The 18,312-nt window shown below is 39.3% G+C and overlaps 1 protein-coding gene across 1 annotated transcript in view; it reads right to left on the reverse strand.

The window, feature by feature from the left end:
- Positions 1-1,483: 1,483 nt before the first annotated feature.
- The window catches only part of LOC104999716 (hepatitis A virus cellular receptor 1-like), a 34,875-nt gene continuing 18,046 nt past the window's right edge, over positions 1,484-18,312 (reverse strand). Inside the window, exons 6-10 of the mRNA XM_010855273.1 lie at positions 14,362-14,457; positions 10,922-10,977; positions 7,364-7,436; positions 6,476-6,512; positions 1,484-4,253 (exon numbers count right to left, since the gene is read on the reverse strand). Of these exons, the coding sequence (XP_010853575.1) occupies positions 4,151-4,253; positions 6,476-6,512; positions 7,364-7,436; positions 10,922-10,977; positions 14,362-14,457 (365 nt within the window). The 3' untranslated portion in view covers positions 1,484-4,150. The remainder of the gene's footprint in view (positions 4,254-6,475; positions 6,513-7,363; positions 7,437-10,921; positions 10,978-14,361; positions 14,458-18,312) is intronic.

The raw sequence follows: 18,312 nt of genomic DNA on the forward strand, positions 1-18,312 counted from the left end.
CTCGGGAAGAAGCTCGCACAGGAACCTGGGCCTGAACAGCATGTTCGAGGTGTACCTGGTGGGGAATAACTCCCACCACTTCATCATCTCCCCGACATCCGTCCAAGGGAAAGCAGACATTCGCATCCGAGTGGCAATCCCCCTGGACTATGAGACTGTGGACCGCTACGACTTTGACCTCTTTGCCAATGAGAGTGTGCCTGACCACGTGGGCTATGCCAAGGTGAAGATCACCCTCATCAATGAGAATGACAACCGGCCCATCTTCAGCCAGCCACTGTACAATGTCAGCTTGTATGAGAATGTCACCGTGGGGACCTCAGTGCTAACAGTCCTGCCCGTGGCTCTGCCGGCTTTCACAGAGTTGCTCCTTGCAATCAGTCACCTGGTGCTTGAGGCCCCATGGGCCCTCCTGCAGCCTCTAAGGGCCCCACAGAGAGCAAGGCCAGGGGCTCTGGCCTTCTGGACCCGAAGAAATCCTCTTCATCCCCCCAGCCACCTTCCAATGTCAGGGTGAAGGACACCCAGGCAGCCTGTCTCTCACAGGGCCTGCAGCCATATGGATGTACTGTACCGCAAGAAGAATGAACAAACTGTAGCCACACTGAACATGGATATATCTCACAAAAATATAATACTTCAGGGGGGTGCTCTACATGAAAGAATACTTTTTGTATGATTCCCTAAGTGTAAAATAGATGCAAAATGGATCTGTAGAAAAAGGGATCAGCATAGTGGTCATATGGGGCAGTTCTGATGTCATAGGATGTTCAGGGGAAAGTTCTGATGTCATAGAATGTTTTGATTCTTCATCTGGGCGCTGGTCACATGGGGTGTGCTCTTTGAAAATTCATAAGACTACACCTGTGACTTGTGTACTTTTCTGCATATTATACTTCAATAAAAAGCTTATACAAAAAAAAAAAAAGAATACTGTAATGGGTTGCCATTACCTACTCCAGGGGATCTTCCCAACCCAGGGATTGAATCCATGTCTCTTGAATCTCCTGCATTGGCAGGCAGATTTTTCACCACTAGCACCACTTGGCTGCTGCTGCTGCTGCTGCTGCTAAGTCATTTCAGACATGTCCGACTCTGTGCAACCCCATAGATGGCAGCCCACCAGGCTCCGCCATCCCTGGGATTCTCCAGGCAATTGACAATCCCCCACAAATGGTTAGCTGGCCCCAAATGCCATGTTTGAAGAGTTCCGCTCGGTCAGTGTACCTGTTCTTCCCTTAGCATCGTCGGCACCAGAACTGAGCGTGCTGCAGTTTCCCTCCTACTGAATGGAGTTTCTTGGGAACTGGAGGTCAGGGTTGTTCCCTGCTCCATCCCCAGCACCTAGAGGAGTTCAGGCACCTTGACTCTCAACTCTGGTCCCACTTGCCCTTGTCCTGTGAAGCCCAGAGCTTCACAGGGAGTTGAAGATGCCTGGCCTCAAGTAAATGATGAAAATAAGAAAACAAGTCAGTTTCCAAACTGAAAACAAAAGTGTGTTTAATTAACGAGTGTACATATGAATGAAAGTCATAATGAGGAATCTCTCACACTTTCATGTACTCATAAAATTATCTTCATAGCCATTAGTGAAAGCTTGGTTTACCTACTTTTTAAAGATGCACAAAATTTTCTAAGTTCAAATATATGATTTTAATTATTAATATACCAGTTTCCTAGTGCCCCAAGATCAACTGTATAAAATGTAAGCTCATCATCTCAAAAGATCAAAAGCAAGTCAATATTTTCTATATGATTGGTATATATACAGAAAATAATTTAGTATTAACTAAATACCCCCTTTCCCTCCTTATAAATCATTCTTCCCCTTAGTTATAAACAAATTTTTCTACAGTATAAGATAATAGCCAAATTACCCAGTATAGACTTTTCCAAAAGAGAAATGTAATTCAAAAAATAATAAAAAGGGACCATATACCAAGAGATTTGCAACACCATTGAAATTATTTTCTGAACACTGATCGTAGATCTCCTTCCTATCACTACAGACTTCACACAAACACACACAAAACTTTGCATTTCTGTAGTGTTTTTCACTTTTATCTTTCTCCCAAAAAGAAATGTCATTGGAATTACCACTGAACACCAATGTGTGTGTGGAAATAATTCTAATATGTGTAAAAAAAAAAAAAATCAGCACAACATTGTAAATTAACTACACTTTGTTTAAAAATATATTAAAAATTTAGGCATAAGGAAGGATTTACCATAATGTCACCCAAATATTACTGGTGTGAGTTAGGATTAGAACTCAAGTTCTGTCTCTAATTCTGAGTACCACCTGCTTTCTCCCATGCCCCAGGTCTTGTTCCACAGAACGCTACTGGGTATGCCCGGAGTCACTGTGCTCAGGGGTTTCAAAAAAATTTTGGAAATGCTGGATTAAACAACACTAAGAAGATTTCCAAACCCGTAAAGTGCCATCATAAAACTCCAGAAAGGAAAGGGAGAATAGAGCATGAATCGTAAATTCAAAGGTCCACAAGACACAAAGCGGGTACAAACATGAGGCTGTAGGTAGGGCAAGGGCTGAGGGATGCTGAGCATCTAACAGGGCCCTGGCCGCATAGGGATGTCACCCACTGTTGCTAGGGCTTTCTTGACAAGTTACAATTTGGGGCATCAGTTTCAGATCTCTATGGTTATGCATATTCTCTTGAATTAAAGAAACAAACATCATAGTTGGAACATAATTTTTTAAACTCTATCAGTCCTGTCCCATTTGTGAAAGCTAGTATACAATGTTTATCAATCTTCTTTGCCCAGAGAAGATTGACTTTATTATAATATGTTTGACATATAATAATATGACTTTATTCAGAGTCATATTAATTTCTGAGAATTCCACAGAAGTGTGAAAGCCATTGCCTTCAAAAACAACCATCCAGCCCTCATGGACCACTTTGGTGTCAGTAACTCTGAACACCCCCTAAATAACTCAAGCATGAGTTATGTCAGGGTTTATTCAAAGCGAAGTTCTTTTCCAGCCTTCTTAACTGTTCATGTAGAAATGCTTCATAGTAACTAAAATATCCTTACTTTTAGTCTTCAGCTAACTTTTCTGGAAAAAACAAAAATTTAATTGAGATGTGAAAAAGATACAACATGGGAATTGATTCAATACAGAAAAGACCCCTTATCCTTCCAAAAGAATTTTAAGAATAAAAGTGGTCTGAGGACAATTTAGCCTTTTGGTGGAAACTGGTTAACACTCTCAAACAACACTACTATATTTGCAAACTCACTTTTCTAAGGCAGAAAGCCTTTTTTGCTACTCTGCCCCTCTCCTTTTCCCTTATATTTATTTCTGCCCTGCCACATTCTTAAGATTCCATCAGAGCCTGCCAGTTGTCTACATAAACACCTAGAACTGTAGTACCAATGTAGCAGAAACAGCGTAAATCACATGGCAATGGAGTTTCTTCCCCTGGTGTCTCCGTGGACCACTCACTTCCTTATCTTCTTCTAACTGCTAAAATACCATTCTGGTCCCAGGGAAAGCACTTAATGCCTTCTATTTCCAGATCCCTGAGAAACAAGATCTACCTATAATGGCAAAATCACACTCACTTCTATTTTCCCAATGGGTAAATAAAAATCAGTACAATCCCATGATTTGAAACCCTTGAGGTCCTCAGGAATCTAACATTTGGAGTCACTTAAATAGAAAAAAGAATCATGAGATGCTTTCATGTTAAGTCCTTTAGTCCCAAGCTGGGTTTGCTGATTTTAAGCTGTATTCATTTCTTGACAGTTTGTTAACCAAGGTAGAAGTGTGTTATCTGTCTTCTCAATGAGAATTCTTGATGGGATAACAGGATTCATAGGGTCTAAAGAGAATGTACAGTTCTAAAGAGTACATTTCATGTTTTGGAGAGGGATCTCCAATGACCAGAAAGATTGAGCCACTTTTAGTATAAAAAATTAGGACTGTGTGACAGAGGTTGACTGTGCACAGATGAGCTAGACTCACTCTACCCAATATCCCTGACTCCTTGGAATGCCATGGGAAACTGACCAAAAAACTGTCCTGCTGCTTGAAAGGACTCTGACATGGTGATATCTGGTCACTGTCTTCTACAGTGAAGGACATAAGACCTTAGAAGGCCACCAGATCTCAACCCGTGACTTAGAGAGCTTCATCCATAACGTAGATGTTGTCTTCTGCTCGGACAGGCTTCATGGCTGCATTTTTCAAAGCTCCAATGTGAGAATCTTTCAATGGAATCATACTGCAGAAAGAATAACACAAGTAAGAGAAAAGCACCACTTCTCAAGCATGAGCTGCACAGTTGTTTATGTTCAGGCAAGACTAGGTATTTGCATTTCCCAGATGCCAATTCCACAGCCTATGGAATGAAAGCTTTCAGAGTTGTGAATATGAAGTTGCAGGAAAGTCTTAATAATGAGGTGGAAAACCTCAGCAGTCATTAAAATTAAAAAAAAAAAAAACACCCTGAAATTGGTATCTGTCAAGAGACTCATATAACAGAATAAAAAAATGAAAAATCTAAGAAGACTAGTATCAGGCCTCAAATTAAAGTATTAAACTAGGATGCAGATTCTCAAAGATGGTCAGGAACTGGTTTGGCTGGTGTTTTTCCAACTGCGGACTGAGACTAGTGAGGGTTAAATTAAATCTATTTAGTCGTCTATATCTTGTACTTAAGGTGAATATATATATCTAAGTATACAAAATATTAGAGCTACTGGATATAATAAAACAGTACTGTTCCACATAAATCTGCACTGGATCATGGAGTCAAAAATCTTACCATGTCTTACGTGGAAAATTAGAAAGTCATGGGTTACTTGATTTTGTAACATGTACACTCACATATCAAGTATATGAAAAGGTCATTTGTGGAGTTTTGATATTGCTGCATTTTTAGGATGTATATATAGTCACAATTTTAATTACCTAAGCCTTCCCAGAAATAATATGTAAGGCACTGAATTTTCATTAAACTCTGATCTTTAAATGAATTACTTATACATTTGTGGAAGCAGTTTAAGTGTTGGTAGCTCAAAATAAGTCAATGTGATATAGCTCCTCCAAAAATAAAATTATTAGGAAATTTTCCTTTTTGTTTTGTGTTGCTTGTCTATATTATATATTATTTTCTGCAATAAATATTTTCTTTTCTAATTATGAGATAAAAAGTGAACCTTAAAAAAAACCTTAACAGTGAAAGGACAAAAATGAACTAACAGGATGCTATTTTTCATACTTTTAGGTCCATAGGGAGTATTCTTTTCTTCCATTCTTGGAAGCAGATAGTCAAAAACTCCTAAAAGTCTGGGTTTTGGACTCTAAAAGACCTAAGATGGAACCTTCTACCTGCTGTGTGATGTGACCTTGGATGCCACTTAACATCTCTAAACTTGTTTTCCAATTTGAAACCTGAGATTAATACAAGTGCCTGTCCCACAGGTTTATTGCTGTGAAGGGCATGCCTGCAATAAAAAGTCAGCATTTATGGAACACTTCCAATATGCTGGGGACTGTTCAAGGCATGTTCTGTGGACTGGATCATGTGATTAACTCATACATAAGGAAGGCTGTGTACAAACATCCAAAGAAGGAAAACTAGGAGTAATGGATGGCAGCCTAAGAGGGATGGATTTTATCAAAGAAAGACCTTGCTTAAAGCCTAAACTGGACCAGACGAAGCAGGCTATTTGGATTTGGAAGTAGGTAGTGGGTTCCCACCTTTACAGGTGTTTGGGAAAATGACTACAGGGATGTATACAAAGAGGATTTAACTTTTCATTGGCCAGAGGGATAGATTTGCACAACTGTAAATTCAAATGCCTATGAGGCCACACAGCTAATGTAATTAGCAGAGCAGAGCAGGCTGGGTGTGGAACAAAGGGCAAGGCTGCGAACTATGGAGGATTGGAGGCCGCTGCCTTTGTGCATCTTCAGCCTGGAGCTGTCCTCCTCCAGATCTTTGCAGAGCTGCCTTCTGCTCCCTTGGGGCTTACTCACATAGTCTCTTGTCTGTCTCTGTATTCCCCATGGTATTTCTCTGGAAGTTCTGTAAGTTCCCTGCTTATTCATTTATATGTTTCTGTCTATTCTTCTCATCTCTTCAGAGAATATAATAAGAATTCAATAAACAAAGCACTGAATGAAGTCAAATAACAAACCAAACAACTCATTCAAATGGTGCATCAAACAAAATGCAATGTAGTCTCTTGTTTTAACAGGTACGGTGAGAAGTGCTTTTCTGTAGCAATTCTGGCACAATTTCAGGGAAACAGAGATGCTAAAATCATTACTGGAAGGTCGGACAGCTGTGGAGGTGCTCAATAAACTAGATTTTTCAGAATCCTAGAGTATAAAATGGAGAGCTCAAAAGAAAAAGAGGATAGGAACAAAGAAATTTTCCACATTTTTATCAGAGTAAGAATATCAAAAAGCATTGACAAAAAAATCTTTCAATCTTACCATAGTAGCCTCATCTTGTTACCCAGGCAAAGAGATCCTAAATTGTGGGAAAATGAAGAGAAAATTAAGCTTGTAAGCCAAAGAGTTCATGAGATTTCTTTTTTTAATCAAACAAGCATATTATTTCTGTTATTACTTTAATATGAACAAAATCTATATGGACATCAGAGCCTAAAAAAGTTAACTTAACAGAAAGAATGTTTTAAAACAGAAGGAGAAACAAATCAATCTGGACCATTCTCTTATAACTCCAGGTTAACTTTTCTTGAATCTCTAGGAGTCAAATAAGCCCCTTGGTGTAAAGTATCTTGTGTTTATTATGATTAGTATATTCATCCATATGCCCTAGCTTACTTTAATATGATCATATTTCAGTGTAATAAAAATGGGTCATTGTTTTCTCTCATAGATGACAGGTTTTATACACACACACACACAACTGGTGGAAGGAGACCAGGAGGCACCGGAGGACTCTTGTGAAATCCTTTGCTCTCCTCCTGGCTCTGAAATCATGTACTCTCCCAAAGTCTCATGAGCTTCTTCTGTTAAGTGGGTGCTGTAAAACCCTCAACAATTTTACCTCCTATAAGGACAGAAGTTGGTTCTAGAGAGAATGAGAAAAAGAGGAGTGAAAAGATCTTATATATTATACTGGTTTATTGACTCCCAAATCCCAACTCTACCCAACCAGTGCTAACTCTCCATATTTAATTTCTTCTATGGAGAATTCAAATATAATGTTTCTCTTTATGGGAAAATAGTTTTAAGATTAAAAAAGAACAAAGAAATAATCAAGTAAGTTGTGTGAAATTGAAATCATGTGAGATGTAGGACTACAGGCAGCTTATCTCAAAATACCCCTGTAGGCACAGTCCTGAGGTGACTTACTTTTGCTAATCATGAATACCAAAAGCATGAGCAATAATACCACGACAATAACAGAGATTCCAATGTAGATTCCCTTGTTGGCGATCATCCATGGATCATGTGCCAGCATCACAGGTTAATGAAACATCAGCAGATAAAAAAAAAAAAAAATCTTGTTAGAATTATGGATAGAAAACATTTCTGAAAGTAATGTACCCAGACACATTTATCTTTATTAATATTTGGTTAGTTCTGGATCATGAGGGGTGAGACCAAATGATCTGAATTTATAACCATATGGGGAAATTCTAAGACAATTTAAAATTCAAAATGTATTTGGAAATGGTAGAAATGTTGTATATCTTTCTTGGTGTAGTATTTACAGATGTGTATACATTTGACAAAATTCAAACTATAATCTTCAAATGAGTCTGCTTTACTATATGTAAATTACACATATTTTTAAAAATTAATAAGGTATTTTCATATATAATCCTCTTATGATATTAGAAAAGAAAACACTTTTTGTTCATATATAAGTTAATATGGTGGTATTACATTTATGTGCTCAGTTATTGAATTTGGCCTTTTGTTAGAGAATTCTTTTTTTTTTAACCTAGAATTCAAGATTCTATATATTTCTTTATAAGTAGACTTGAAGTAGCTGCTCATATACATGGTGCTGCTTAGCAATTAAAATTCTGCACAACTGGAAAAAATACAGTTTTATTTCAGCCTCCTGGTGTGGCTTATAAGGAATCACCTCTTGTGGTAAACCCCAAAATACACCAGGCATCATGTTCGACCCTTTATATAACTTAATCCTAATCCTAAAGATGTCCTGCAGGGAAGGTATCTTAACAGAAGAAGAGTGGAAGACCAGAGAAAAAGATTAAGTCCGAAGTCTCTTCCTGTGTTAGAGTTTAAACTCTGGAGCCAGAATTTCAGCTTAACTTTTACTTAGTTGCTAAAGCTATTTAACCCCTTTGAACCTCTGTTTCTCTGTCATTAGCAGATTAAATAAGGTTCTTGGGAAAGGTACATTATGTAGTTCCTGATGAACAAAATGAGGAATACAGAGGAGGGTGACTTAGCCTCTGAGCTATCCTTGCTTAAAGGGGGGAATAGCCAGTGTCTTGGGAGGAAAAAGCTGTGTTATCACCTTACTTGTTGGCGGTAAAGTGGTTGGATGGAATATGGGATGACAGGAAGCAGGCTTTGCTTCATTTTAAAAAAATATGTTACATAAACTTTTCAGGTTCATTTTAGAATATGCGGCTCAGAGAGAAAAACAAAAATCAATCATAATTCCAACATCCAGAAAAGCCACTATCACCATTTTTCATTAAATATACTCCTCTAGAATTTTATTTCTCCAATATTTCTACTAACAGAAACAGTGACCATATTCAATATATACTACAGCATATACAGTATTTCATTTATTTTTGTATATATATATATATATATTTGGCCACATCACACAGCATGTGGGATTTAAGTACCCCAACCAGGGATCAATCCTGTGACGTCTATATAAAAAGTGTGCAGTCTTAACCACTGGACCGTCAAAGAACCCTACACTATTTTAAAAGTTAGTTTTTTCACTTAACAATTGATACTATTTTCTCATGTCAGTAAATACACTGCGGTGACAACATTGTTAATGGGCATAAGAGGGCATGCTTAATTGACTAAGTAATTAATCTCATTATTGAATATTTAGGTTGTTTATAACATTCCATGATTATAAATAGCAGCAATGAACATCTTTTCTTTTACATCTTCACATATTTGCTCAGTTCTCTCCTTAAGGTAGAGTTCAGGAAACTGATTTAGTACTGGGACAGAATATATGCTGTGTGGTTTTCAGGACACCTGGGAGACACTGCAACACCTTCAAGTCAAGACACCAAAAAGCCCATGATTTTGCTACAGCCTATTGTGAACTTGCTTCTATATTGCTTGTTGGTTGTTGTTGTGGTTTAGTTACTAAGTCGAGTCCAACTCTTTTGCAACCTCATGGAGTATACCCGCCAGGCTCTTCTGTCCAAGGGATTTCCCAGGCAAGAATACTGGAGTGGGTTGCCTTTTCCTTCTCCAGCACATCTTCCCACATCAAACCCATGTCTCCCACATTGGCAGATGGATTCTTTACCACTGAGCCACCAGGGAAGCCCAGATATAGCTTTTACTTTCTGCTACACATACCTGTCTGGCAGGTAGAAACAATCTCATAATTTAGTATATTTGTTTCTTTTTTAAATCCAGCATAATCTGACTATGTAACAATACAACAGTCACTTACATGGTGGCAGTTCTGCTATTTAACAGGCATAAACAAATTCTGTCCATATCCATCAGATCAGTCAGTGCCCATACCGTGAAAGTGATTAAAATCTTGTGGTGGTGTTCGCATTGTCACTAAGGTATGCAGCATAGGCCATTTGACCTCATACTAAATAACCCCATTTTCTTGAGCTGGACTTTTACAATGGCCATGCTGCAATTACTCACCACTTATGATCAGGATTACTTCATACCTAAACTCTTTTTGTTTATTGCTTCTAAGAGTTATTTGCACACAATAAAAGGAAAGTTGTTTCACCCAAGGGAGCCAAAAGAAAACAACCTATTAATAAATTCTTCAAAGAATTCTTCAAAGATGAGGCTTTGATGAACTTCATGAGACTAGAACTCCTTAGATTTTTCTCTCAAGCTAACTGTGAAAATGTATGAGAACATCCTACAGAATCACAAAGTTGTTCAAGACCTTAGGACCTGAATAAGTCATCATACGGGGAGGATTATACATAGAAAGACTTAGCAGTGGCCTCAAAATTTCTCTCTAGAAGGACAATTAACTTGGAAAAAGATTTTAGGGGCATATATTTAAGCAAGCACACTTTCACTGGCATAAAATTTTGGGTTGGGATTGCTCCCATTCCACCACATCACTTCAGGGCATGTTATTTCTCTAACAAGGATCACAGTCTTCCTTGGTAGTAATGTTACTCACTATCCTTGAATTAATTCATTCTTTTTTCCCCAATTTTCTGGCCAGGAGAAAGTCTGTAGTGGGTGTGTATATGTGTTTGTGTCGTGTGTGTGTGTGTAGAGTACACCATTTTTCAGGTGTTTCTAACAAACTAGTGCATCTATATAAAACTTTTTAAATTAATTAAAGCATCTCTGGGCTTCCCAGGTGGATCAGTGCTAAAGAACCTGCCTGCCAGTGCGGGAGACTCAAAAGATGCGGGTTTAATCTCTGGATCAGAAAAATCCCCTCGAGGAGGAAATGGCAACCCACTCTGGTATTCTTGCCTGAATAATCCTATTGACAGAGGAGCCTGGAAAGTTATAGCCCATAGGGTTGCAAAGAGTCAGACATGACCCAGTGACTGAACACAAAGTATCCCTATTTAAGAGTCAGATTCATTTCTTCCTTTGTTTTATGGATTACAAAGAATCAATCTGTGGACTAGTCTAGCTTTACAAATAATAATCTCTAAATGTAACTTGCTTCCAGGGAGACATACAAGTGAACACAGATAAAAAAATAGAAAGGAATATGCTTACAGTTTGAATGCTACAACAAACAGCACTTGGAAACTTTATCACAGTGTGATTCCCACCTGCTAAACAAGAAGGAAAATTAATTAGAATTATAAAGAAATATTAAGTTTTCACTGCAAACACCAATGTATTCACATTGTCATCTGGTAATGAATGAGAAAAGTTGAATAATCATATGGCCAGATACTGTAGGCATTGCAGGAATTATACCAAGTCAATGACTTTTATTAATTTAACCTGCAACCTGTGTGTCTTAACCATTTTATCATGCTGCTTCTGCTGATGCTAAGTCGCTTCAGTTGTGTCAGACTCTGTGTGACCCCATAGATGGCAGCCCATCAGGCTCCTCCGTCCCTGGGATTCTCCAGGCAAGAACACTGGAGCGGGTTGCCATTTCCTTCTCCAATGCATGAAAGTGAAAAGGGAAAGTGAAGTCACTCAGTCGTGTCCGACTCTTAGCGACCCCATGGACTGCAGCCTTCCAGGCTCCTCCGTCCATGGGATTTTCCAAGCAAGAGTATTGGAGTGGGGTGCCATTGCCTTCTCCGCATTTTATCATGCGGAGATAATGAAACCTTTTTTTGTCTCTATGGAAAAAGGTGCAGGTTCACAGAAAGTTTACCTACAATTTCAAGGAGTCATAGTGGCCCATTCTCAGAGCTAGGTTAAAAATTACCATTTAAGGTAGGCGGTCAGATTTTTCACAACAGCTAAGAAACTGCCAATGAGTGCTCAGAAGCCATTGCGTACCAAAGAGCAGAACTACCCTGTGCAAAATGGATGTTACATTGGTTTTACATTTAAAATATCAGTGAAATGCACTAAGATATCCCAAACAGGTGGCATCCAGCTCCTCCATTATTCGCCAGTGTGCCCAGATATTGATCCAAAAGTGCTATAAAAAACATGTTACGTCAGCCCCCAAGACAAATATAGTGTATATAGTGTGTATATATTTATATATATACTATATGTATATGTATATAGTTATCCTACGTTGGCCTTGGGGCTGAGATAACATATATCATAAATATAACAATATCCTGTAATATAATGTGTTTTTATATTAAAGTTTTAAGTAGTATCCATATACATATTATGTCTTAAAGTTTTGAATATTCAGATTTTAATAGTGTTTTGAAATATCTCTTTTGTCACACAGAACATATACTGTTGACCCTCCTAAGCAACTATAGGTCAAATACAGAATTCTCTCTTTATTGAGTATCTGTTCTATATTAAGCACTCTACAGAATGGGTGGTTTTAAAACACCAAGGATTTGAGTCAGATAAAATTTGACTTCAGCGTTGACAATGTCCCTTACCAGTATGACCTTGATTAAGGTCCTTTACATGTACATTACATATGTATGCATGTAAATGTATAATTTTCTAACTTGGGTAACCTTGAACTGCAAGCTGTTGATAGTACCTGTTTCAGAAAGTAGTCACATTAGATGATGCATGTAAGGTGCTTAATAGCATATTAGAAAAATAGGAGCAATGGAGTGGGGGGACACCATGCAATGGACTTTCAAATATCCTGTCCTTCATTCCTTACAAACTTGCAGTGAGGAATGAAACAACTTGCCCATGGGTGTGCAACTTGAATCTGCCATGGGCGGGCAGTTGAACTGGAAGCTGCTTGGCTCCAAAGCAGAACTAAAGGTCCTTCCCAGTCTGGCAATGGCAAGAAGTAAACCTGCCCTGAAAGAATTAAGTGAGATAACGTACAACAGTTTATTGGCACATTTGTCTGAAAAGGTAGGTGTCAGGCCATATGGTGACCAAAATTCCTTCCAGACTAACACTGCTTGCTTTGTGAGGCTTTAATTCACTGAAGTGTGACTCGGGCACTATGAGGATTTGCCTGAAGGGCCTCAGAGATGCTGTCAAGACGGCAGCAGTCACAGAAGTTGTGGGGACACAGCTGCTGCAATGTCTGTTCCATGCTGCCAAGTCTACTTGACCAGGTTTTAGTGCCATATTTTAGAGAATGATTTCCCATTTCTTACTTTGTTCTTCCTCTTAGCCTAAAAGTGTTGGGTGTAATTGCTCCAACTGCTCTTACCTGTATTTTAATCTGCTTTCTTTTTGATTTTGAGTTCACACCAAGGATTCCACTTTCAAAACCAAATGTAACTATTAGCTAATCCCAATTTAAATTGGTCCCATTCTGAGTCCCTGGAGAAGGCAATGGCAACCCACTCCAGTACTCTTGCCTGGAAAATCCCATGGACGGAGGAGCCTAGAAGGCTGCACTCCATGGGGTCACTAGGAGTTGGACACGACTGAGCAACTTCACTTTCTCTTTTCACTTTCATGCACTGGAGAAGGAAATGGCAACCTACTCCAGTGTTCTTGCCTGTAGAATCCCAGGGACGGTGGAGCCTGGTGGGTTGCTGTCTATGGGGTCACATAGAGTTGGACATGACTGAAGTGACTTGGCGGCAGCAGCAGCATTCTGAATCCCACTGTATATTCATTTTCAATTAAGAGTTTCCTTGAATGATTGGCAAAAGGTAGGCCATACTTGGTGTCTGCTACAAATTAGCAACTCTTGATGAGTCATATGCATGAGGAGTCTTGCAAAGCCTAACCTTGCTTGGATGCTTCACAGGTGCAAGGACACATAAGCCAATGCTGCATTACAAAGGGGTTCACATGTGGCACTCCCCAAATTTACCACTATGGGTAACAGAGTTAGCTGGGAAAGATGACAGGACTCAGCATTAACTTTCTCCATCACAGGAAAGACAGACAAATCTTACATCCCAAAGAATATAGACCTGCCCAAATTAGGGAGAATAGGGAATACTTAAGGGGTGGAATAGCAGAATCTCAGTGGGGCATGCCTCTGTGATGCCGGTGTCCATGTCCTCAACCCATCTCAAAGGGCCCACATGGAATGAAAGCTCGACAAGGCAGCAGAGGAGCCTCATGGCTCTGTGTAGTTTCTGGAGGAAACATAAACAGGTGACTAGTTTGGTCTGGACCAGCTTACTTTGGATTTAATACTTTTAAGGCTCTGTCCAGGGAAGTGAGCCAAGTAATAAGTTGAAAACAAAGCTGGTTCATTTAATTTAGAAAAATATGGATATGCCTGTGAATATTTTCAGGTCAGACAAGTTTCCTATGTACTCAGTTAAACATACTTCTAGACATTCTAAGTAATAATCATAATTGCCACTCTATCACTTACATTTTAACTGTGCCCTAAGATTTTTATTTCAGTTAATCCTTGTAAGAGTAAGTAACATTCAATCCATTTTCCAAAAGGGTAAACACAGATTCAAAGATGGTAAGATATTTGTTCTAGTTGCATAGCTAATTGGAGTAATCAGTACTGGCACTCAATTCAGACTTGTCTTAATTCAGAATATGTGCTAATATCTATCAAAATTTAAAAGCTCCCAGCTGTTCTGAAAAGAAACTGAAGTTACCTGTTGTGGAAGAGCACCATGGTGAGTGCGTTACATTTGTTTTATGTGAGCAGGTAGACTGGGTTCCTGTAGTCTGCGTGGGAGAAGATGAAGAAGCTACAGGAATGACAAGAACAGGAAAATGAGATTCAATTTTATGGAGGAAAATTTCCACCACCAAGAAAAATAACAGAACTAAAATCAGGAATTACCCTTTTACACTTTCTTAGAGAAAAATTCAAGGATGGCCATGAGTGATTGCCCTGACATATAGATATTTCATTATCATGGAGAAATCTGTTCTAGATGATGATCTAGGGAACTTAACAAGAGACAGAATTACTTCATTTTCTATACACTTAAAATTCCCCTAAAGCCTACAATCGTGCATGTTAAGAAGGACACCCAGTTATCTTGGGTTCATCCAGTGCTATTAAAAGTTTGTGGACCAGGGCCTTGGAGCGGGCATTAAGCCAGTACCTTCACAAGAACCTCAATCTGGATTTCCTGACCTTATTCAAGTTCCTAATTATCCATCTACACATCCTTCCAGGGAAATGCACATATTAACCAGCACAGAAAATAAACTAAGAATATCCAAGTTCTTGAGGTTACATTAAGGCAAAGTACTGTCCAAAGTCTGAGTCTTGGTAAAGAGTCACAAACCAATGTTCCTGGCACCCTGGTTCCTTCTGCAGTTGTGCTCCGGTCACCCCTTTCATAGGACTGGTATCCGGTGTTATTAACTCATCTTTCATTTCTCACCAAAAAACTTCACTGGGATTTCTCAGGGCTATGTTTCCTTTTTCCTTCCTTGAAATCTCTCCTTTATTTTCTATCAGACATCTCATCTGATCTGCAAAGTTGACCATTTGTCTCTTATTAAGATTGTTATATCCCTTCCTGTGAGAGCAATGCAGAATTGCCAGGCAAGTTAGTGGTGCTGCTTGAACAAGAGTTCCCAAACCTGGACTTTCCTTATTGCCTCTCATTGGTCTTCTTTTCACTTGCTCACCATGAACTTCACATTTCAACACCTTTACTCTTGTTCTTAGCAGTCTTTGTTTTTTGTGCAATTTTTTATTTCTTTGTTTAGTCATTGCTTCTGGTAGTAGCATTTTGGTTTTCTCTTTTGTTTGTTTTGCTTCCCCCAATGCTCAACTCTACAACAGGATGTGGCTCACTTTAGGAACTAAAACAGGGCAAGAGAAAGTCAGGTGATCAGAGTCTTTATTCAACTTAAATCTGCGAAAGACCTTTTTTTGCTTAACTTCTTTCTCTAGTTTGGGCCTTTGTGGGCATCTTTCTTTTCTCCACTGCTCCTATGATTTAATTTTTGTTCATTTATTTAAAAACTACATCTCTTTTTAATCAGAAGATAATGTAGAAAAATGGCTCTGATGAACCTATTTGTAGGCCAGCAATGGTTCTTCCAGTGGTCATGTACGGATGTGGGAGTTGGACTGTGAAGAAGGCTGAGCGCCAAAGAATTGATGCTTTTGAACTGTGGTGCTGGAGAAGACTCATGAGAGTCCTTTGGACTGCAAGGACATCCAACCAGTCCATTCTGAAGGAGATCAGCCCTGGGATTTCTTTGGAAGGAATGGTGCTAAAGCTGAAACTCCAGTACTTTGGCCACCTCATGCGAAGAGTTGACTCATTGGAAAAGACTCTGATGCTGGGAGGGATTGGGGGCAGGAGGAGAAGGGGGACGCCAGAGGATGAGATGGCTGGATGGCATCACTGACTAGATGGACGTGAGTCTCAGTGAACTCCGGGAGTTGGTGATGGACAGGGAGGTGTGGTGTGCTGCGATTCATGGGGTCGCAGAGTCAGACACGACTGAGTGACTGAACTGAACTGAACTGAATAGAAACACAGACATAGAGAAGAGATTTGTGGAGACAGCAGGAGGAAGGAGCAGGTGGGCTCGTATGATTTTACATCCAACCAGTGCAGGAGTATTTTAGGTGACCAGCATGGACAGGGTCGCAGAGCATGGAGAGGAAATGGATGTAAGGACAAATACCCCTGCAGTGGGTCTTCTTCCGTGTTCTCCTCCTTTCTACCCTGTAAAGCTCAACTGTAATCTCAGACTTTGAGGGAAATTATCAGGATACATGTAATACTCAGTGAGTTCTATTCACACAGAGGTCCTATGGACAAATACACCAAGACTTTCTTTCTGAACCTCTGCTTTAAACAAGGGCCATAACTTACACGTGTTCCCCAAACCAGGAGCACTAATCCATGCACCTCAGCAGACACAAACTATTAAGAAGTAAATCAATATTGAGAAAGTCAACAGATGCTCTAATGTGTTTGCTGCCTGGAAGAAAACTTTTTTTTTTTTTTAATAAACTTTCATGACTCTAAATCCACAGTTTTAACCTAAAGTCCTCTCTTCCAAACTCAGATCAAAGTCCAGTCCTTCAGATCCTTCCTAGTCGAATACACACATGGTTCAATGTGAGTGAATTGAAATCAATGTGTTCCATCAGACGTTTTTGGCTAAGAGGTTGTGATATTTCTGTTAGTTCTCAGATTCCAGAGTCACTTCAAAGTGTCAAAGAGTTAGGGAGGCTTTGGGAATCTCTAAAGGTAAAAGCTATCTTTTTAATCCAAAAGATAGAAAATTTGATCATAAATGGGTCCTCTGAATAGCAAGCTATTTCCCCACCCGTAAGTCAAATTATCCTCCATTTGTATTAAACGTAAACTTTCGTCTAACAGAAATCTCAAGTATAAACTCTGGACCCTGAATTGAAAAAACAAACGTGTACATTTTAAATATCTTCAGTCTTTAAATCTGATGTTTACTTTATTACAGTATGAGTACATTTGCTGCTACATAAATATATTAAAGAGTGCTAGAAGCAAAACTGTGTAAGTCCTTGATACCCTGGAAAGACAGGGCAATTGTATAAAGGGGCTTCCAGTGAAGATGTCAGATCAGGCCAAACTCATCCAAATACATGCTCTATGATCAGGATAGAATGCAGAGAGGCCTCAAATTCAAATTAATGGGACAATCTAGACTCAACCTTTTTCTATTCATGTGATTCCCAATGATGAACTTAGACACTGTGTCTCAGTCTTCACAAATATAAAGTAGGCCCGAGTCACACCTACGGTGCATAGGGTTATCATAAGAATTCAGTGGATTAATACTTCAGAAGTGGTTAGGCTGGTTCCTGACTCAGGAAACATAATAAATATTATCTTCACTGAAATTTTCTCCTCAAGTGTTGGATTAGGCCTCAGAATGGATTAAGTGATCTCTATTCACAGCTCATTGTAAGGAGAGATTCTCATTTACCTGACCTTGTTTTGCTGTTTGTACTTTTCCCTCATAACAACGTGTCAACTCAGCCAAGTCTGCCTTTCCTTAGATGTCCAAGATCAGTGTTCTGACTTGTTTTGTATTAATGAATTCCTTTGAGAATGAGATAAAGAGTCACAAGTCCCCTTCATTCTGATATGCTTGTACTTCCAAAAGGTGAATGTAACAAGGTATACTGAAAGTGAGAGTCGTAAATCATACTGACTCTTTGTGACCCTATGGACTATACAGTTCATGGAATTCTCCAGGCCAGAATACTGGGGTGGGTAGCCTGTCCATTCTCCAGGGCATCTTCCCAAACCAGAGATCGAACCCAGGTCTCCTGCAATGCAGGCGGATTCTTCACAGCTGACCCATAAGGCAAACCCAAGAAAACTGGAGTGGCAAGCCTAGTCCTTCTCCATCAGATCTTCCCAACCAAGGAATTGAACCAGGGTCTCCTGCATTGCAGGCAGATTCTTTACCAACTGAGCTATCAGGGATAGGAGTTCACAAAGTCTAAAGTCAGATATGGAAGCCTGTTAAGAATCCTTACTCTAGACTATACCTCAGCCTTAACACTGTGCCCACGATGGTCTATATCCAATCCTTTAAGGGCTTCTGGGCTCAGAAGCACAACTGTTTACCTG

The sequence above is a fragment of the Bison bison genome, unplaced genomic scaffold, assembly GCF_000754665.1.
Source record: "Bison bison bison isolate TAMUID 2011002044 unplaced genomic scaffold, Bison_UMD1.0 scf7180017864363, whole genome shotgun sequence".
Lineage (NCBI taxonomy): Eukaryota > Metazoa > Chordata > Mammalia > Artiodactyla > Bovidae > Bison > Bison bison.